The sequence below is a fragment of the Atractosteus spatula genome, chromosome 4 (assembly GCF_055471065.1).
Source record: "Atractosteus spatula isolate fAtrSpa1 chromosome 4, fAtrSpa1.hap1, whole genome shotgun sequence".
Classification (NCBI taxonomy): Eukaryota; Metazoa; Chordata; class Actinopteri; order Semionotiformes; family Lepisosteidae; genus Atractosteus; species Atractosteus spatula.
The window spans coordinates 33,794,712-33,815,104 of NC_142709.1; the positions used below are offsets into that span (position 1 = coordinate 33,794,712).

At 38.6% G+C, this 20,393-nt stretch overlaps 1 protein-coding gene across 2 annotated transcripts; it reads left to right on the plus strand.

Moving 5' to 3' along the window:
• The first annotated feature begins 148 nt into the window (after nt 1-148).
• Nucleotides 149-18,018, plus strand: LOC148836129 (B- and T-lymphocyte attenuator). Of its 2 annotated transcripts, none has more exons than XM_088913760.1 (6): nt 149-295; nt 13,179-13,520; nt 14,695-14,733; nt 15,115-15,237; nt 17,035-17,072; nt 17,475-18,018. In XM_088913760.1, exons 1-6 carry the CDS (start codon nt 226-228, stop codon nt 17,838-17,840), a joined length of 978 nt encoding a protein of 325 aa, XP_088769886.1. In that variant the 5' UTR covers nt 149-225; the 3' UTR covers nt 17,841-18,018. The 2 variants fall into 2 exon arrangements, with proteins under 2 accessions (XP_088769886.1, XP_088769887.1); XM_088913761.1 differs by having other exon boundaries at nt 17,038-17,072.
• The last annotated feature ends 2,375 nt before the right edge of the window (nt 18,019-20,393 follow it).

Below are 20,393 nucleotides of genomic sequence, written 5' to 3' on the forward strand. Positions count from 1 at the left end.
ATGAAAGGAGGAGTCTGTGCAAAGGATGTAAAACCACAAGCATTTCGGCAAGGGGAGTAAACTGACGCACACATGTGCAGACAAGACGCTTTCTAGTTTGCAAACTATTCTGTGGTGTTTCGGCACATGAGAAAAAAGTCCCCAGACCTGTCTAACTGAGCGCACATCTCTCTCCTCATAGCAGCGGTTACTGTTCATGGAGGAGCCTCACTGGAGGCACCAGCAATGTTCCCCCCAGAGAGAAGGCTGATCCTGGAGCTGCTCTTACTGCTCAGTGTGAGCTCACAGGTCCAGGGTAAGTAACCCGGTCACTGGCGTACCGAGAGGTGTCATTACCACTGAGGATGGGAACACAGTACCACATTAGTACCGGGTAATTACAGCACGGCTAGGCCTTAAACTTTAAAGATTGTTAGGGATTGTTTCAAATTTACATCTTCACAGGTATATTTGAATTAATTTGTATGGTGGTATCTGTTCCTATACGATGCATAAAATACTATTTGTTTCCACCATGACATGACAGTTTGGGGAAAATTAACAATGAAATTCAAAGGCATCAACAAGCTGTAGCTCTGACACCTTAACAATTCAAGTTTTCAGACAAAGACAATGTCAACACAAATTGCATTTCAGCACTCTTTGCTTTATGATGTATTTTAGATGGTTTCTGGGTGAAAAATGTAAATATTAAGCTCTGCGTAAGATCAGATAAGGGAGAATGACTCTTCCTGACACTTGGAATCCAGTGATGCTCTTTTACAAGCTATAATATTTCTAAACCTGAAACATCTTTCTTCTTTAGGCTGAGCATAAAGAGACATTGACACATGTGATGATTTAAGTATGCTTTTAGGAAGAGACAATTCTAAATCATGGAAACTCTTCCGCACTCAAGAACCTTTCTGTAGAATCTCTTTTGTATTGCCGGTATACTCTGGAGCTGTTGTCTTTCAGAGATACAGCTGTTAAAAATCTGAAGCTGTTCAGGTCAGACAGGAATAGCGACATTGTTTGAAATTTAAGAATCATTGAGCCCCTTTCCTGTGTCTGTGTAGTATTGTTCCCCATTTTTTTCCAGAATTTAAAAAAGCTTCCATTTTTGTGAAGCAATCATGCAGCATAGACATTATGAAATGCAGCTCATTTTCTTTTATTTACATTTTATAAGCAAGTTCTTCACCTGAACTGTTTTCCCTAAATAGATGTGATACATAGGTTACAATTGTCATATTAATTCTGTGAATAACAACAGCTTTGTTAAATGAAAATGCTATGCTCCATCTTCAAGCGAAAGCAAATTTAAATCCAGGCTTAAGCAGAGACTGGGGACAGTCTGATGTGCAGACAGTAATGAACATTTGAGCTACAAAACAGCAGATAAGTAAGAGTTACAGTCCTATAATTAGTGCCTTCCAAACTTACAGTGATGAAGAATAAAATGTAAAGACCTATTACCAAAAAGTGGGTCGAACTGCATTGGCTTTGCTAAAAATAAATCATAGACAGGAAACCTGTTAACGTTAGATAACACAACGATACTTTACTGACAAGGATTGTGAAATTGCAACGTTCAGATTTTAAGAAAGGAGAAATAATGTGCGACTTTAAACTTGAACTGTGCTTCAATGGAAAGACTGGCAAATGATGGTCATGAAGGCGTAAGTCAAACACAGACTGTTCAAGAAAATTGGTTAATTTTTACTGTTTCCTGTGTATAAATTTCAATGTGGTGATCAGCGCAGAGAAGGCAATTCGAAAATAAAGGTAGACGTTATTTTGGCCGAGAGCCTCTGTTGAGAGTTGCGACTCACGGGGATATATCCACATATATGAGCAATAAGCGCAAGAAATTAGGGATTGAACCTTACAGAATTCCTCTATCGGTCACCAATGCCAAAGAAATTCGCTAGCTCACATCCCAACCGGACACAGCCTAAGCGGGCAGGGAAAACAGCACAGCTCAGGAAAGCACAGAGATTCGGACTGTATGCTCGGCGTACAGCACTGCCTAGAAAATACTGAAAACATTGTGGGTGCACTACGTTCATAGCAATATGTTCCAGGAATTTCATTTTTATTTTCTTAATGGAAATTTATTTTGAACATCTTTTTCTCCACTGAGATTTTTTTTAGAACGAAAACTGAAATGTAAATATAAAGTAATATAGCTGTATTATACACATTTTTAAAGTTTGCATTTTGGCTACAATAAAAATAAACTAGCACTGTATAATATACTGAGTAGTGCGATGAAAATAACAATAACCCAAACAGGCTGGACGGGGTGAATGGCGTCATCTGTGTTAGAAACCTGTCTTATGTTCTTATGTGTTTAGAACTAGGCGGAGAATGGCTATTTTCTCAGGCAAATGCAACATTTACGTTTTAGGACGTTTTAAAATAAATCCACCAGTGTTGGAAGGTGCTTCTGGTAAGCGAGTACTCCATGAACATGCGTAGCTACGCTGTGGGATAAATTGATAGCAAATCATTATATTGTCTGTGAATATATATATTATTGCAGCAAATCGCAGTTACAGATTTACCGGGATAACGGTTTTATCCGGCGTCCTGTCTGGGAGGTGGAGTCACGTGCTCGTCGTGTTAAGGCCTCGTAAACCAGCACGAGCTCTGTACAAATGAGGCTCAGATATAGACGTTACGTAAAGATCGGTACTTACGTAAAGATAAATACTTACAGTATTTACACAGCAACACATTTGACAACGGCAGTTAGAATGAAGCATGGTACTTTGATCAATGGTACAGCTGCAACACGTTACAGTCCTAATCGCTTTTCCATAATGTTGCTCTACAGCTCTTGTAGTAAAAGCAACAAAAAACACCAGATCAATCTCAAACCAGCTTTAACATTGGTATGCAATAATAAGGGTTGAGTTATGTGAATCATATTATTTTTAATAACAAAGACAAATAAACTATAATTATTTGCTAAAATCACCCCAGAACAGGAGCTTCAGCACTTCCGACTCGCTCTCTTTATTCATATATTAAACATTAAAAAGCTACACATGTTTTTAAAATTCCTAGTAACTAATAGGTTGACTGTCCTAGACCTATTTTCCACCCCCCCCCCCCCCAAACAAAAACAGTTTCCGTTTTTTTCTGTGCTTATATTCTCTTATTTAGTAGTCCATTCAAAACCCAACAGTTTCAGTGAATAACAAATTGTTTTATTCTTGTTTTTTCTTGCTCTTTGCTGCTGTGCATCATGTGTTTAGTATGCAATGTGTTGTATGAGATTTTGCTACTGCTTCATTTGGCACACTAGCTTTTAATTAACTCTAAATTAGCTTACGAAGCTCTTGACATACAGGAGGGGACCCACTTCATCCCTCCCTGATTCACAAGAGTGTGAGGTGAAGTTGAGACTAAGTCATTGATGACTAGTGTTCTCTTGGCTTGGGCTGAAGCAATGACTGTCTCTTGCTGAGCCTCTATGAGCGTGGTGTTATCAGTGGAACTGCACCCCTCCCCTCATTCCATGCCACATACAACCTTTTCCCCAATTAATTCTTGGAATAGAGTCAGATTAGGGAGCATAAGGTAGGCTGGGGCGTCTGCCCAAATACAGAACCGCACTTCGAGACAGTATACTGTACTTCCAGTATCAGTACCTTTTGGACCATCAGAGCAGGGAGCTGAGCTGATTAACAACTGTCTAAAATGCAACGGGAGGATTGGGTTGTGAAAAGTATAGAAGCAGAAGAAATAATAATAATAGACATTATGTCCCCTGAGCAAACTCTGTCACTGCTTGTGTTAAGTCTTTTCATGCACTACTGACTGATGGGCACATTGATAAGATCACTTTATCAGCCATATACAATTTCTTGCAGTAGGAATTTATCTTTTCATATACCCCAGCTTGTTCTCCATGAGACACAAGCAGGGAGACAGAAGCTTGGGGACAGAGCACAGAGGCAGCCATTTATAGAGTAGGATTCCTCTGCCAGCCATGGGATTTGAACCAGCAACCTTCTAGCCACAGGAGCAGATCCTTAGCCACAGCCACAGAGCACCGCTCCACCTCTAACATCATAAGAGATTGATAAGAGAGTGAGAATCTCTCAAAACACTTAAAGGAGAGACAAAAAATCAGAATAAAGTAAGGAAAATGCCAGAAGATATATGTTCTTCATTTATTTAGTTAGTGAATTTACAGAGCATCATGCATGTCCTGGCAGAAGAGAGATTTACTGTAACATGGTCACAAAGACAGGCTATTGTTTTTAGATAAGCTCATGCCATTACAAGGGCAGATTTCAGTTCTATATATTGTATAGATCTTAAGATCATAAGATCAGACACAAACAAGAGGAGGCTAGTCAGGCTGTGTAGCCTATTTGGTAGTAAGTAGCTAATTGGTCCTAGGATCTCATCCAGCTGTTTATTTAACAACATGTCTGGGTAGCCTGTTCCAGACTCCCACAACCCTTCATGTAAAGAGGTGCTTCCTGTTCTCAGTTGTAAATGCAGCTCCATGTGTGTCCTCTACGTCATGTCTCACTGTCCATTCAGTCCATGGAGTTGACTCTGTCAGTGCCTTTGAGGATTTTGAATTCTCATAGTCTTTCTTCTCTGTTTGAAACTAAAAAAGATTCTCCTACATTTCCTGAAAGAAAAGCCCCTAAATAAACATATTTCAATAAATTTGTCAAATGAAAGTTGTTTCCAGATAATTACGTGTGTGACATCATAACCTAAAATTGTCTCCATCAGTTCCTGTTTTTGTTGTTAATAACGTATAGTGGGGGCAGACATCACAAACAAATTGTTAATTGCAGCACGGCACCTCTGTGGCGTCACTGAGAGGTTTTTGTTTTCGGAAAAAAGAAAAATTGGAAGGAAAAATATAATAATAATACTCAACCTTTAAAGTGAGTGGGAATATAGTTTTTGGTGTATGCTGTTTTTCAGTTTCTAGACACTGAACTTATCCTCCTTGCCTGTCACACTTTTAGTAATTTTCCATATTTCTCAACTTTATTTTTTGGTGATATTGTAGTTTTTGATCTTGATGTCTCATTACTCATTAAACAGATTAGGAGTAGAAAGTGCACGTCAATTTCTTATCTTGTCTAGTAATCTTGACCTTAATGAAGGTCTGTGTTGCTATTCTTATTCATAGCTTGTGGATTGTTTATCAGGTTCAGTTAATTATGTGTCATTCTAAGTATTGTATTGTAAGTGTGTATTTCTGTTTTATTCTGTTTGGAAATCTCTATGAGAGTTGTTTTAAATAAGGTTGCTATTTTTCACATCTAGCTTGTTTGATTTTAAAATTAGATCTGTGGGTCTCATCCAGGCATTTCTTAAAAGAAGCCAGGATATCGCTGGGTGGACTGTTGAATTAAATTGAATTAACCTTTATTGCCCCTGAGGGAATTTGTCTTGTAAAGAGCTTCAGAGCTTATGAACATATAACATATCCAACAATAATACAACAATAGTACAATACCATAATACAAAACAATATTCAACAAGATCGATCACTCATAATTCTTCTAGTACCATAAGATTTAAAAAACAAATGGTTCTACTAGTATATTTTTAAATGATAAATTTTATAAATAAGAAGTGTTTGATTGCTATCATGTTACACATACACAGTATATGACATAGTAAAGTTTTCATAGCAAATAAAGTTAAATCCAAAGTGTGGAATTACCCCCTTAACTGGTTCACTAAACAAGGAGAAGACTCTCATAATTAATTTTAAAAAGCCATTATATAAAATGCCTAACCTTAATTCAGGTTTCTCTACCATTGAGAATAGACTAATAATAGATAGATAGATAAGACTTTATTGATCCCGTAGGGAAATTGATGTAGGTTGATCCCGTAGGGAAATAATATAGTGTTTCAAAATTCAATACGCTCCGGCATATAACACCTATATATACAGTAGAAGTGCTATGGTGTTATTGCACAACTAAAAAAAATGACGTTTTCTGAGGTTTCCCTTAAGGCAGGGATTTTTCTTTTCTGAAAACAAACAATAAACAAAAGAAAATATTTTTTTTCATGCTTGTTAACGTACTGTATTAGTCACTACTATAAAACATAGAAATTTCCCCATAAAGGTAAAAAACCCAGGGGCAAAGTAGAAACCTCCCCCCCCCCTAAAAAAACAGCTTATCATTCCAGGTGAGGTGGCACTTAAAGCCTACAGAGCAGGAAGTGTGGTTTTCTCTATACGTAAGGTTTCACACCAGTGCAGAGGGGCTACGCACTCTGTGCCATGTAAAGCAGCTCTGCCTCTCCCCAGAGGGAATAGTTATCGATATTCTATGTATTTGCAGTAATCCTGTGCCCTTGCGTAGGATGTAAACGCACTTTTTTCAGCGCCCTCTTCCTTGAGAAGAGATTTCACCGAATTTCACTGAAAGTTTGTTTTTACAAGGGAACGTCAGGTGTCTGCCACCTCACCCTGAAAGTGCATTTTGCTGCCAGTCACTTCCTGTGCAATCCCTGGATTCCCCCTCCTCCGCAGAACGCACTGCTCTCGAAAGATATGATGTGGCAGCGCGTGAGCCTCTGAATACTGTACTTTCTCTGGCCTATCAGAGCAGATCTCAACTTTGCACCTCCGTGCTCCATAGCTTTCTTCAATTCACGTAGTGTAAAGGGTTAACTAATCGTACTAAGTGCGAAGTTGTGCACAACATAAGAATTAAAAATCAATTGAAATGAAAAGCAGAACACCCAGAGAAAAGTTTCCATTTGCTCTTGGAAACTAGATCTGAGGACAACTAGTATTTCTTCTTTTTCTACATCGCTAAATGTCAGCCTTTTCTTTTTTCCAGTTCTTGATTACTGAAAACTTTTTCAGGTAATCCTAGGTTCTGACAGTCCCTTCTCATTTTTTTACTTAGTTCCTAAAAAAAGGTTACAAATGTGAGAAGGACATTCATCCCATCTCATTTTATTAGCTAATTCATACTAGGATCTCATCCAGCTGTTTCTTGAAAGAAACGGGGGTGTCAGCATCAACAACATGGCTGGGTGGGCTACACCCGCAACTCTTTGTGTAAAGCACTTCTGCTGTATTGTGCTCTTTGAGCCTGTTGAAGTTTTCACAGAGGCCCATCATCAATAACAAGTAAAAGCACATAAAACAAGAAATATGTTCTCATACATTTGCATTATTTTCTCACCTTTTCTAAAGTGCTATTCTGCTCTTACATTCAACCCCATAACCATAACGTGACAGAGATATTATTAGGGTGAGATCATCACCTAGCAATTTGAGTAGAAGAACAAGGTTCAGCTGATTACGAAATGGTTTTACAATTCATACTAAATCAGACCTTTAAAGTTAAAGTGTGGGGTGGGCGGAGACGACACACCAGATGACTGATTCTCTGGAGATCCACAGATTGATGGTGGTGAGGACAGAAAACTGGCTATGTACAGTGAGAAAGCAATTTTTGAACAATATCTTTCTGTTAGAAAGTGTCCTGTAATGAAAAAACAATGACCGGGCTATACTCTACAGTTGTGTTTAAGATGTTTTAATACTGTCTATAAGAACATAAGACATGTTACAAAAGAGAGGAGGCCTTTCAGCCCATGTAGCCTGTCAGGTAATTAGAAGCTTCAGCAACTGAATCAAGGATCTTGAGATCTTAAGATTTCTTAAGAAAAACACTGTCGGCTCCAACAACACGACTGGGCAACCAGTTGCAGACTCCCACAACTCTTTACGTGAAGAAGCGCCTCCTGCTCTCAGTTTAAAATCCACTTCCACAAAGTTTCCAGTTGTGTTCTCCTGCTCATGTCACTTTTTCGGAAGACATTTGTCTTAGATAAACACATCCGAAGGCGTGTATGTTCTAATCCACCTGTGCATTTATGGTTTGATGTAAAAGAAGTGTAAAATGGAACCTGTTAGTCTACACTCTATTTCCAATGTGTACTAAAACATGCATGAGAGTTGTGAAATGTGACAATGGGTAGTGGAAATTCTCGACAGAATAAAGAACAGCTGAACTGCTTCTTTAGCACCAATAGAAGATGGATGTCTCTAAGCCTGTTAACATCCTCTGCCCACCACTTCCTTTAGGTAAATTAGCCTCTCACAATACCTGAGAAAACAAGTGTGAAGAACATCGGTAACACTCTTGTTTGCTCATGACATTTATTTAAGAGGGTCTCATAATATAAAGGAAAAGGGCGCACCCTATTGTAAAACAGACCACACATTTCCATGAACAAAAATGTAAAAGAGCACCTGCTGTACTACAAAATATAATGTGAATTGTGCAGCCTTTTGATGTGTGGATTGAATGTTTAGTACAAGGCTCAATCACAAGGAGGTGCCCTCTCTTTTTTTCAGCCCTTTTAAAATTGATTTGAATAAGAAAAATAAGTCGAACACAGCGCATGTGTCCAAGGGTAGCGAAGCTGTATTATTGAAAATTGAAGATGCATCTAAAACATATAGATCAACAATTTAATGATCTTCTTTACTAAAGGTTGCTTCAAAAATAAAGCAGCAACTGCAAAATCACTGTGCAGTGCTACGGACCCAGTCACATACTGTACTCTGGCCTAATTGGTTGAATGAATATCTAGATAAATGTGTGTTGACAATTAATTACAAGAACGCCGCTACAGGAGAGATGAACATTTTGTACCTTGTTGGCTGTCTGACTCGTAATACTTAAAAAAATTTGAGAATCGTATGAGGTTATTTTTATAAAGATCCTATTGAGTTATCTTCAACAATGTTTCTGTGTAGCTTGTTCCTGACATCACCCACTCTGTGTGTAAAGAAAGCACTTCCTATATTTAATCCTAAATGCACTCCTGCTTAATATCCACTTATGTTCCAACTCAATATGAAAAGAAATACATTTTTTTCAAGACTCAGATTCTGCTGTACATGATACTATAATCAGTACATAGGTTCAGGAAAGCAATTGGATATTCTGCCCCAGAATAGAGCATATGCTTTATTGTCCTCATAGGACACCGATGAACATTCACACGTTATTTCTAAACGTAGAAAAGGCATTTTTACTTCTGACTAAAACTTGATATGAGTCTAGATATGCAAGTATAAGCATTATTGTATGGAAGGCAGGCAGCACTTTTACAATCCCTCAGCTCAATCAGCTGTGACAGCTCAATAGCCGATTATCATCCTGTTGTTTTAAGATCTCACCTTGAATCTCTGTAGATGCTTCCAGGCATTTCAGAGTCCAACCGACTCTTTCTTAAAACTCCTTCCCAAAAGGAAACTACCAAAATATGCTGTCAAAAAAATAAAAAATAAAAAATGAACAACTAGAAAATTTACAATTTAACACAAAGGACATTTAGAGAGAGGCCGTATATCTAAATGTCTCATTCAGAATATATAATTAAACCTTGCAGCACAGAAGTAATACCAGTTACACACCACTCACTGCAGGCTCCTGTTTTCACTGGAACTGGAACTTTTCTATGGCTAAGATCACCTCAGCTGACTTACCGAAACCACCGGAAAGAAAATCAGCTTGGCTCAACACAAAAATGTTCATCTTTCTTTTGCTTCTAATGCAGACCAATTGCTAAGATATAACTACCGCAATAAACTGACTTAATTTTAGCTATTGAATAATTGCAGTGACATATGCTCACATGCTGACTCCACTCTGACTACTGTACTACACACACAAATCACAACACTCCAGCCTCTTTGGCTTCTCCAACACTTCACTCTTTTACAATAAAGAGGCAGAGAAGTGTTAAAACTAAGAGCAACTACCTGCAAAGAACTTGTAAAAGAGGAAAAGGAACAGAAATTTCAAAAGAACCCACCAAACAGTTCACCCCCACAAAAAATGGCCAGTTTTCATACAATAGGTGGTACTTTAGATTTAAAATTTAAGATATGAGATATGTATAATGAGTATATGTAAAATGAAACACAGTTAATGATCAGTGAGTTGGAGTCAAAATAAAAATAGATAGTTCTGCTTCTGCCATAGTGTGCAAATAGGCCTAGGTAGTTTCATAGGTAAATCAAGAATAGGATCAAGAACAAGAAAAGATTTGAATTGTTACAGTTCAACAATGGTACAGGAAGACGTTGAGTGTGTAAAGGAGAGCCGTGGGTTAATTACAGTTCATTATGGATGATGACAATGGAATAGCAAATGCATTGAATTAATATTTTTCACAGGTTGTCAATCTATCTGTAAAGCACTTGGGATGAAAGGTGCTATAGAAGATGCAGTAAATCTATTAAAAAGTGAAACAAGTACGGACTAATGAGATACCATGTGCAAGCCTAGGCTTTGGCCAAGGCCTCCTCTGGAGTAAAGATTGGGCACTTCTGATCTGTGTCCTGTGTGACTGGAAAGTCACTGTTAGGAAAAAGCTAATATGATTGGTCCAGTGGGTCCACAGGATTTACTATTGGGTAACATTAGTAGCCAGAATGTAGAGATTGGGGGCCGTGTTTAAGCTTCTGCAGTTCAGGGAGCGAGTCAGGAGTAAGAATTAGAGTTTAGACAGCACAGATGTTTAGCTCCTGTGCTTTAACATCAGCAGCCAGCCTCCAGTCTGGAGAATTTTAGAGAGGTCAATAAGAAACAAGCTAGTATTTGTGTTTGTTTCGGAGTGGATCTGATTGATTAAGGGAACCAAAATGAAATTTTTACCTTGGGGTCAGAAACTTGGGGTCAGAGCGCAGGGTCAGGCATTTTATACAGCAGCCCTGGACCAGTTGGGGTTAAGGGTCTTATTCAGGGACCCAATGGAGTAGGATTCCACTGCCAGCCACAGGATACAAACCAGGCGCAGAACCGAAGCCACAGAGCCCCCGCACTGCCCCCATCATAATTGGATGCTGAGTGCCAAAAGGAGTTAAGCCGTGTGATGCGCCAGTAGGTATCTGAGGAGACAAGGAACATAAATCTTCCTATTAAAGGGCTATTTATCAAGAGGATTAGCCAAGTTTAGTGTGTTAGGGTGTCCCTGGTTTGTTAGAAATAGGGTTTTTTAAAGAACAGAGAGGACTGACAGGAATTTGGCTTCTCCAGTGGATTACAGAAGAGTAGAAGAATAGTTGTGCAGGAGCTGAAGAGGAACATAATACTTCTGTGACGGACTGTTTTTTGGGACTGAACAGGTTCCTTTGCAAGGGGACCTCTGGTACATCCTAGAAGCCTGGAGGGGTTGTGGAAGCCAATAACTGTGACCGACTGCTGAAACTCACTGGCTGCTCACAGTCTAACAAAATTAAATAATGCTTTGAGTGGCTCTGGGTCTCCTCTTGTGGCCTGGGTTTTTTTTTCAACATTTGTCACACCATGCATTCGTGAAGGGGTATGGATAAATTACAAAGATAACAAGTAAAGCCTTCAACAAGGTATATTTAGCTTTCTGAAAAGCTGGCTTTTCTTTTACACCAAAGTTTAATTCTCAAACCGAAAGATGTAACCATTCAAATCAATCAGAAAGACATCGTAATATTTTATGGCAATTGTATGTGTGCAATGCTATCTTTATATTGCAGGATTAGAAAGAATAAGCACTGATGAGTGCATTTCAAATCACAATTAAAGTAAAATCTAAACAGTAACTTGTAAAACCTCCAATTTACATTACAAAATAGATAGTATGCACAGCACCATGTTCTGCGATTCAGAAGGAGGCAACAAAATTCCAGTGACATGTGTGGCCCTTACAGCATTGTAAACAAGCAGGCCTGTGATTAAATTTGTTTTAATCCAATAGAAACAGAAATTGCTTTCGATTTTGGCATGGTTTTGTTGACAAATACTACTTACTTGTTAACTCTGCATGCAGATCATGTTGGAACATTTCTGCGGCAAAATGTCAGCTGCACAACCTGTACTAATTCACTCGTACATCGAATTGCATTAATTATTATGGTGACTAAGGAGCAGGAAGGGCTACATCACATTGCAGTTCGTAGGAACTTGAATGCATGAAAACAACGTTTTTGTGCTTACTTCAAAATGCATATTTTTTTTCTATAATGTCAATTAATTTATTTTGTTGCCAAGATTTAATAACCGGTCCTAGAAATTGTGCCTGCAGTTCCCCTTTAATTAGCAGTAACCCTACTGAATCCCAGAAGATCCTGGTAATAACCTCCTCTTATTCAGATGCCACCATTACAGTAAATGGTGATTATCCATAACAGTGTTCAAGGATAATTGTTTCATTGCTACCAGTAGAAATGCCAGTTTTCACATTCTGTGAACTTGATTTGGTGGTTAGCTATTATCAAGCTTTCCACTGCAGTCCAGGGCTGGCTGAGTCTGAGGGACATCTTTAAAAATCTAACATGAGTTCAAATTATGTATATATGTATATATGAATAGGTTGCAAAGCTTTTAGGTTATCCATTGACCATCAATGGTAAAGGGGTAAAGAATTACAAGATTGATAGAATTTGTATGAAGAAAAAAGGAAATTGAGAAGGAAAAATAAACTATTTAAGAACTAATAGGATCGAATAAGTAATCCTTTGAATGTTCACTTGTATATTTTGATATATTTGAACAGGAACAATAAATATTTAACAAACCAGGTTCTACTTCTGAACCCCAAGACAAGTAATTTGTTTGCCCATGAATTGTTTTGTACTGAGGAAAGATAAGGGTTAACTGATTTCTTTCTGCACAAAATCTTCTTTTGGTATAAGACATCCCATGCTTAAGAACTTTTGAGTTAACTGATAAGAGATTCCATGTGCAAAATAGAGACCCCCCTAACTAAGGAAAGATAAGACCAGCCATTCAAAGTGGTCAAGGTCTTGGGAATATCCAAACACAGGTGACCTCTCCCCATTACCATGGTAACAATTTGTGTCATAAACGGCTGAAGTTCATATAACTATATAAACTGAGTTTTGTACCTATATTTCGGAACAATTCTTTGATCTTATTGTTTCTTGCATGCAATAAACTCAGTTGTTCAACTTCATCTTGGTGTCCAGAACTCATTTGTCTGTTACAACAGTATCATACTGCTTTGAATGTTTATCAGAAGAAGAGTAAATTCTTATTTGTTCAATGATGTTGCTTTTCAATATTTTAATACTATTAAATTAAAAATGCTGTAGAAAGAATAGGGGAAATTGAAAATTCCCTATACAGGCCTCAGTGCATTTTTTTTCTTTTTTATAGGACAAGAAAATGTATGTGCCTTGGAAGTTCTTGTCCCGCGAAACTCTGTGTGGAATATTTCTGTTTTGAGACAATTAACAATAACCTGTGGGATTAAATACTGTGAGGAGAAACCTGTGGTGAGATGGTGTAAACTTCATGAGAAAACATGTTACCCTGTGAATGAGACAGACATTATAACAACTAAGTGGAAGGAGAATGATCCCAATTCAGCCACCTATTCTCTAACCTTCACTAATATAACCTGGGGTGACAGTGGTCAGTATCGATGTGAAGCTGCAGCAAACGTGAGCTCTGTGTACCAAAGCACTGTGGGCCACTCCATACTAGTCTCTGTGTCAGGTGAGTAGTCACGTCTTTCCTACAGTACCTTTGCTTTCATTGTGTAGATTGAATGTCAGGGACATACAGTACAATAATTTGATCACATGTGGAAATGCTCTCATTTTTAGAAATGATATCTTCAAATGATAAAATGTACCATTGAACTTTTAAAATATGCATACATTCTGAAAGACTCACATAACATTAAAACTTAATCAGCAGTGACAGACAATAGCTTTGACATGCAGTTATGATATGAAATATATTCCAAATTAAAATAGGGATATGTACATTCTGGCAGATTCTGTCAAAATGATGAAAAATCAGGTGATGAACAAAATCAGACATAAAAAAAGTTTGATTTACTCTTCCTTGTTATTGTCTAAACTAACCTGTAATCAATACAACTAACGTAAAATTACTATTCCACTAATTAAATGTATCAGATGCTGATATGAAATGTGTTACCAACTAGGATTTTACATTTATCTTAATAAAATTAAACTGGAAACACTTTAGGCTAGACATGACACTTCATAAATGCATAAAGATATTAACACTGATCAACATTGTTAAAGCATTAGTAATGATAGACATTTAAGCCATTGTAGGGGATAGGAGGTACCATACTATGCACACCCTATAATTCTCTTCTTGTTATAAGCTACAAAACAATTCGAAATTTGTAAGCCCCTAATACTAGTGTTCTAGTACTTCATAGTGGCTAACTTATTCTGTGTATAAACATTTGTGCTATTTTTCTATTATGATGAACATTTACTGTAACTCCTTCAATAAACAAGTTTTCAGAATTTTTGACACTTGCCACTGTAAAGTTCCAGTGCGATCAGTTTAAATGATTTAAAAAATATACTAACATCAAACTAGTACAGAAATACTAATTACATTATTCTGATCAATGCAACTGCTAAAATAATTTAAGAAATTAGACATAACTTTGGTCAATAAGCAGAATCACAATATACAGATCACAAAGATCTGTGCCAAATAGGAGGACTGTAGTAATAATAGTAATATTTAAAACATGCAGCAAAATGTATATATTGCATAAGGTCATGTTCCTCTTCATTTGGTTGTGGAAGGTTGTATCTTTTATTATTTGTGTTTTACTGTTAATCTTATGATATTCTGTATTAATTATCATGTTATTCTGTATATTTCTCTGTTACAGAGGCAGTTACAAATAATAGCAGTGAAAAAAACATGACAGGTAAGATTATTAAAACTACAACATTTCAAGACCGAGAGGGCCAATTGAAATAACGTATTAAGTATCTCCTAAAAAAACACAAAACATCACCTCCACCCTCCAACTGCAAATTGCAATGGAAACCAATCAATATTTATCGGGCTCATAATTTGAAATGAGGTTCACAATACAGGCCTAACAAGTGTGAGCCAGAAGGAACTCAAAGAGGAGAAATCCTTTGCAGTTTGATGGGTGTTTCAGATGTTTGTTTTATTATATAATATCAAATAAAACCTACCATCTAACGATATTTGATTACTTCTTTAAGCTTTCTTGCAAAAAATACATCATTGTAAAATCATCAATTAATATTAATTGGCATAAATTAATTTTATTTTTCAGGTGAAGAAATCCCACGGCAAGGGAATCCTGACTGGCTAACCTATATTTACATATGTGCTGGAGTGGTGGCTTTCATCATAATTGTGATGTTCATCTCATTTCTCTGCATCCGAGGGCAAAAATGTGAGTGACTTGTCATGCGGTATCACAGCACCTTAAAAAGCTTTCATCGTGTTGTAGATTGCTTTCTGCTCTTCTGCTCTCCATCCCCTACCACAGGTGTCCCTCAAGGCTCAGTGCTGGGAACCCTCTTGTTATGTTTCTATATCTGCTCTCTGGGTTCTCTAATCCAGGGGTTCCCAGCTCTGGTCCAGGGGAACCTCCACAACTCTTAATTTTCATCCCTTTTCATCCCTTTCCTTAAGTGAGTCTTCAGCTAACATCACTTTATTGGCCATATATAATTTCTTGTATTAGTAATTTGTCTTTACACATACCCCAACTTGCTCTCCATGAGACACACAGACAGGGAGAGAAGCTTGGGGTCAGCCATTTATACAGCGCCCCTGAAGCAGTTGGGGTTAAGGGCTTTGCTCAGGGATTCCTCTGCCAGCCGCAGGATACAAACCAGCAACCTTCCAGCCACAGGCGCAGATCCCTAGCCACAGACCCACCGCACCGCAATTAACACTGCCTTACCTTGATGTTTTTGGTGCAAAGTGTTTTGAACATGGCAAAAGAAACTTTATCTTGAATTCAGTTTCTTTTGAGTACTTTTGTTTTGCATAAGGAGCTCAGATCCTGCTATTAGGTCAATTGAGAGTTTGGTGGTATACCAACTCTCAAGTTTGAAAGCTCAGTTTGAATGAAAATCAGCTTGTGTGGGCCTCCAGGATCACAGTTGGGAGCTCTTGCTTTTTTCCTCTTTCATGGAGTCTCCTACCATCTCATGATCCCTAAACTGTTCTCATTCCTCCTGCCTTTACCATCCAATATCACCTTCTACATCTCCTCCGGGATGCGCCTTCCACTTGACCTCTCTAAAAATCCAGGAAGGTCTTCCCTTCCCTTCCATTGTTTACTTACCTTCCCCCTCTGCCCTCCAATGGATTGCTTCAGTCCACACCTGCTCTCTCAAATGCACGTTATCCAGCCCGGAGCGTCTGCTGCTGAGACGATCAGTATTGAATGGCCAGTCCATTACTGTAATTTTGTGTTAGTGTCACAGTGAGGTGACCCCTCAAACAAGAACTATTCCTGCCTCATGTATGACTATGCTTCCTAGCAATATAATGGGGTGCAAGGCCCCCTCTACTAAACCACAGGTTCTGTTCATTTCCCAGAATTACCAATGCACACACTGACCAGCAACAAGCATTAGTATTGTATACAGTAAGTGCCCTTTTTATTTTCTAAGTACAATATTCACTATTACCCCAAGCACACAAAGAGAACAGCATTTGCCGCAACAAAAGGTGCTTCCAAGGGTCAAAAGATTTCCTGAGGGTCAGCTGTCCTTTTAAGTGATGAGAAGAGGGAGTTAGAAAGTCTTGATGATACAGAGAAGACCAGCAACGCAGCGAAGAGAGATGCCACACAGTCTAATTTCCTCAGTCTCCGTTTCGGCTATGTCAGGAGTCCTTCAGTAGGCTGCACTACGTTCCCCTTGGTTCAGTATCGATTCACCAGACCAGTTTCTTTGCTCCCTGCCTCCAAGTATTAAACGTCTCTGTGCAGTATCTTCATTCCACTGCCAATGGTTCACTTGGTCTGCAGTTCCTGCATTAGAAAACTTGAAGTTGCAAACTTTGAGGGGGGGGGGCAAACATTAATACAATCCTGGCCATCAACACAACCCAATTAATCACAGCCTGTTCCTTCTTCAACGGCCCTCATTCTGCTACATTAGTGTTGACTAGAGATTGTTGGTCTGGTGGGTCAGCAGTGTTCCTAACGGATTCTGATTTCTGTTTTGTTCAGCAGCACCACAATCTGCAGCACCAGTCCAGACAAAACAGGTAAGAGTCTTACCAGCAGTACTGGACAGCTACAAAAATAAACATGACAAAATGCAGCATTTTTCAGTGCTTAATAAAAATTCATACTCGTGTTATCAGCACATTGGTGATGTACAGACTGTTTTATTTAAAACACAACTTTCATATTTAAAAAAGCTGCTTTGAACAAATACACAAAGGAGCAGGCAAACATCAATATCTAATCGTTTGGTCCTGTGTGTCATGGGAGACTTGATTCAGATGTCTGGTGTTTATAACTCAAACTGAAGAGTTCTGTGGAAATCTCAGATTATATTCCTCATAACATTGCTGTCTTGGATATTTTTTCCTTACTTTGTTTTCTTGTGCACGTCTGGCCAGACGACAGTCGCTCAGAATTGTTTTCCTCTGTCGTGTTGTCAGCACATCGCACCAAAGCCATCTGGAAAAGGCGGTGCTCCTCCCGGTCTCCCTGACCGGCCTAGGAGTGTGCGTTCCCAAACCGCAGGTCCTGCCAGTGAGACGAACACCACGTATGATAACGACGGTGTCCGGAGAAAATCCAGGTCCAAGAGGACAGCTCCCAACGGTGTTTCACCCGCAAAACAAAAAGTCCCTTCCCAGGTCGCAGTAATGGTGGACCACTCTGATGTCTATGACAATGCAGAACGCGGAGAAGAGGAAGCATACCCCATTGTGTATGCAGCCTTGAACCACAACAGCGACAAAATCGCTGCACGCTCCTCAGAGCCGCTGGAGGACACCGAGTATGCAGCCATCCGCGTCTAAGGTCCTGTAGAGGTGGTACGTTTACTGGCCATTAACCATTGCTCAATCAAAAGTTCAATATGATGTTAATTTAAACAAATCTCGGGATTATGTGCGTTTCAAACAGGTGTTTACCACTGACATCTAATGTAATGGTGCTACTGCAAACAATTATCCCTGGGAAGAAAAAGTGGATGAAATGGCGCACTTCAGTGAAAATAAAATTATTTAGGTCTGCTTTTGAGTTGGTCAAAAGTACAGGCTTGAAGGCAATTAGACTGTTCATAATTCCAATTCCTTCATTCTTTCTTGTACAGAAAAAAAATCATTTATTAATGTAATGTATTATGTCCATTTGGAAACATTAGTGCTGAATTGAATGCCTATGTGTTTTTTTGTTATGTTTTTAAACAATGAGAGGTCGGCCTATGATACAGTAAGTTGCCAAATGACTGAGGATTTTTATAGAAATAACTTGAGGGCTTTGTAGAGGATGCAAGAAGTGAAGTGGACTTCAGTGAAGGTTAGACATGAGTTTTAATTTGTTACAACAGATGTAGTTTTCCAGTGAACACTGAAGAAGATGCACAAAGGGCATCTTTCTCAGTGATCTGACATCCAGCATTTTCAGGTTTTATGGTCTAGTACAGCTCTGGTCACTTTCTATTATTACCCTGAATGGGTGTTTAGAAGTGATCATTGCATATATAGTGTAACAAATATGGCCAACATCATAGGTTGAGCGAGCCGGCTTGCCAGCGTGGTGACGTCACCGCCCTTCCCTCTGACACCTCAGCCGGTGGGCTGAGGGGAGATCTCCCTTTAGCTCAGCTGGCTGGTTCCCTGTAGAGTAACGCTGGAGGTCCAGGTTTGAGCCCCAGCAGTGGAGTGTCAACCCGAGGCTGGAGTGGCGAGGGCACATACCCATGTGAACCCGGAAGTGCTACAATATGAACAGGTAACGGGTTTATTCCATGCTGAAAAGATAAGAAAGGAAACATTTTTCCGTGTTAGGTAAACCCGTTACCTGTTCCTTTGCAGCCTATGCATGCTGACGTGGGTACCTACATGATCTATTGCATTACAACCTCTAACCAACTTATACACAGGGCACAACAACTATTTTCAGAAGACTGTGTCCCCCTTTTCAGTTATTCCTGAAATGTCACACAGATGTCCAGAACAATATTCATGGTCTGCTGTCCTGGAATCTCACATTATTTCTGCAGCATTCACAGTGTCTTGGGATTCTCTATGGCTGTTCTAGTGATAGCAGGAAGAGGGTGGACACTCTCCTGCCTTGTTTTCAACAAATGTCTTGTTGTAAGAGTGTTTAGTTCATTTCATACTGTTATTAACTTTTCTTCCATTCTTAGATGCAAAGACACTATATTTATGAATGAAGTTCGATGTTTAAGGTTCCACAAGGTGGTTGTCAAATTCTTTGAGAAGAGTTGTGAGGAGGAAAAATATTTTCTCAAGGAGGTCAGGGTGCACACATTGAGTTCTTGAACTTGCAGGAGAGGAGGGGTGGCGGGATGGTGGTCTTTATTCGTACACATACAGCATCAAGTGAGGGAAGAGGGCCTGAGTTTTGTTGCATAATGTGAGGTGAACCAAAGTTAAATGTCTTGAACTTCAAAAGGAGTGGGGACAGGCTGTCAAACAACCACTGACCAGAGCTGAGAAAGGATAGGGTTTGCACATGCTTGAAGAAGAGCCAATTCTGTAACTCCTTTGCCATCTATAGATGAACTATTTTCTCCTTACAAACTTCAGAATACCACAACACACCTTTCAATGTTTTAACCCAACTGAGATTTTCACAGTCCATGATTGTATATACAGTATATATTGTATGATTTTTTCTGTTTTAATGCTGTTTAAATGAATGTTTATTTAATTCCTGCATCACCCTGTGCCGCAGCATTTGTATGTCAAAGGCCTAACAGTGTAATAGCTTATGAATGAGTAAAAAGTAAGAAGAATTCTGTTTTTGAAAAATTGCAGGCATTTTTATACATTGTAAAATTGAATTTTAAGGGTATAAATGAGCTAGTTTTGTATTCTGGAGGTGACACATATCACAAAGGTATTGTATTCGAAAAACCCAAAACATTGTGACATCACTGTTACCTATAATTTTCCACTTTAGAAATTTAGAACATGAAAGAACTTAAGTAAGTTTGCAAATGAGACACCATTTGGTCCATTCATATACTAGATATTAAGTAACTATTTGTTCTGTGGATCGCATCCAGCCATTATCAGCCTTGGCTGAATAGCTTGTCCCATACTCCCATACCCTTTGAGTAAAGTAGTGCCTCCAGAATGTTCATGTACATCTGAATGTTCCATCTAGTGCTTTCTATTAGTACAAACAGAGGAGAAGCTTTCTTTTACTTTTTAACTTTATTCCATCAGTGAGATATTTACATCAGTAATCGCAACTTTTAATTTCAGGTTTGACCTACAGTATATTGTTCTTTAACCAGAAAATCAGTAGACAAATTATGAAGAGGAATGCTTCAAATAACAACATTTCTGATGTTTCTCAAACAGTTTAGTAACATG

Bases quoted from the DNA above. Each gene is read 5' to 3' on its own strand.
- LOC148836129 (XM_088913760.1), top strand. From the start codon at position 226: ATGTTCCCCCCAGAGAGAAGGCTGATCCTGGAGCTGCTCTTACTGCTC. The intron at 14,734-15,114 runs GTAAGATTATTA...TTTATTTTTCAG, and splicing joins CAGTGAAAAAAACATGACAG to GTGAAGAAATCCCACGGCAA. The intron at 17,073-17,474 runs GTAAGAGTCTTA...TCGTGTTGTCAG, and splicing joins CACCAGTCCAGACAAAACAG to CACATCGCACCAAAGCCATC.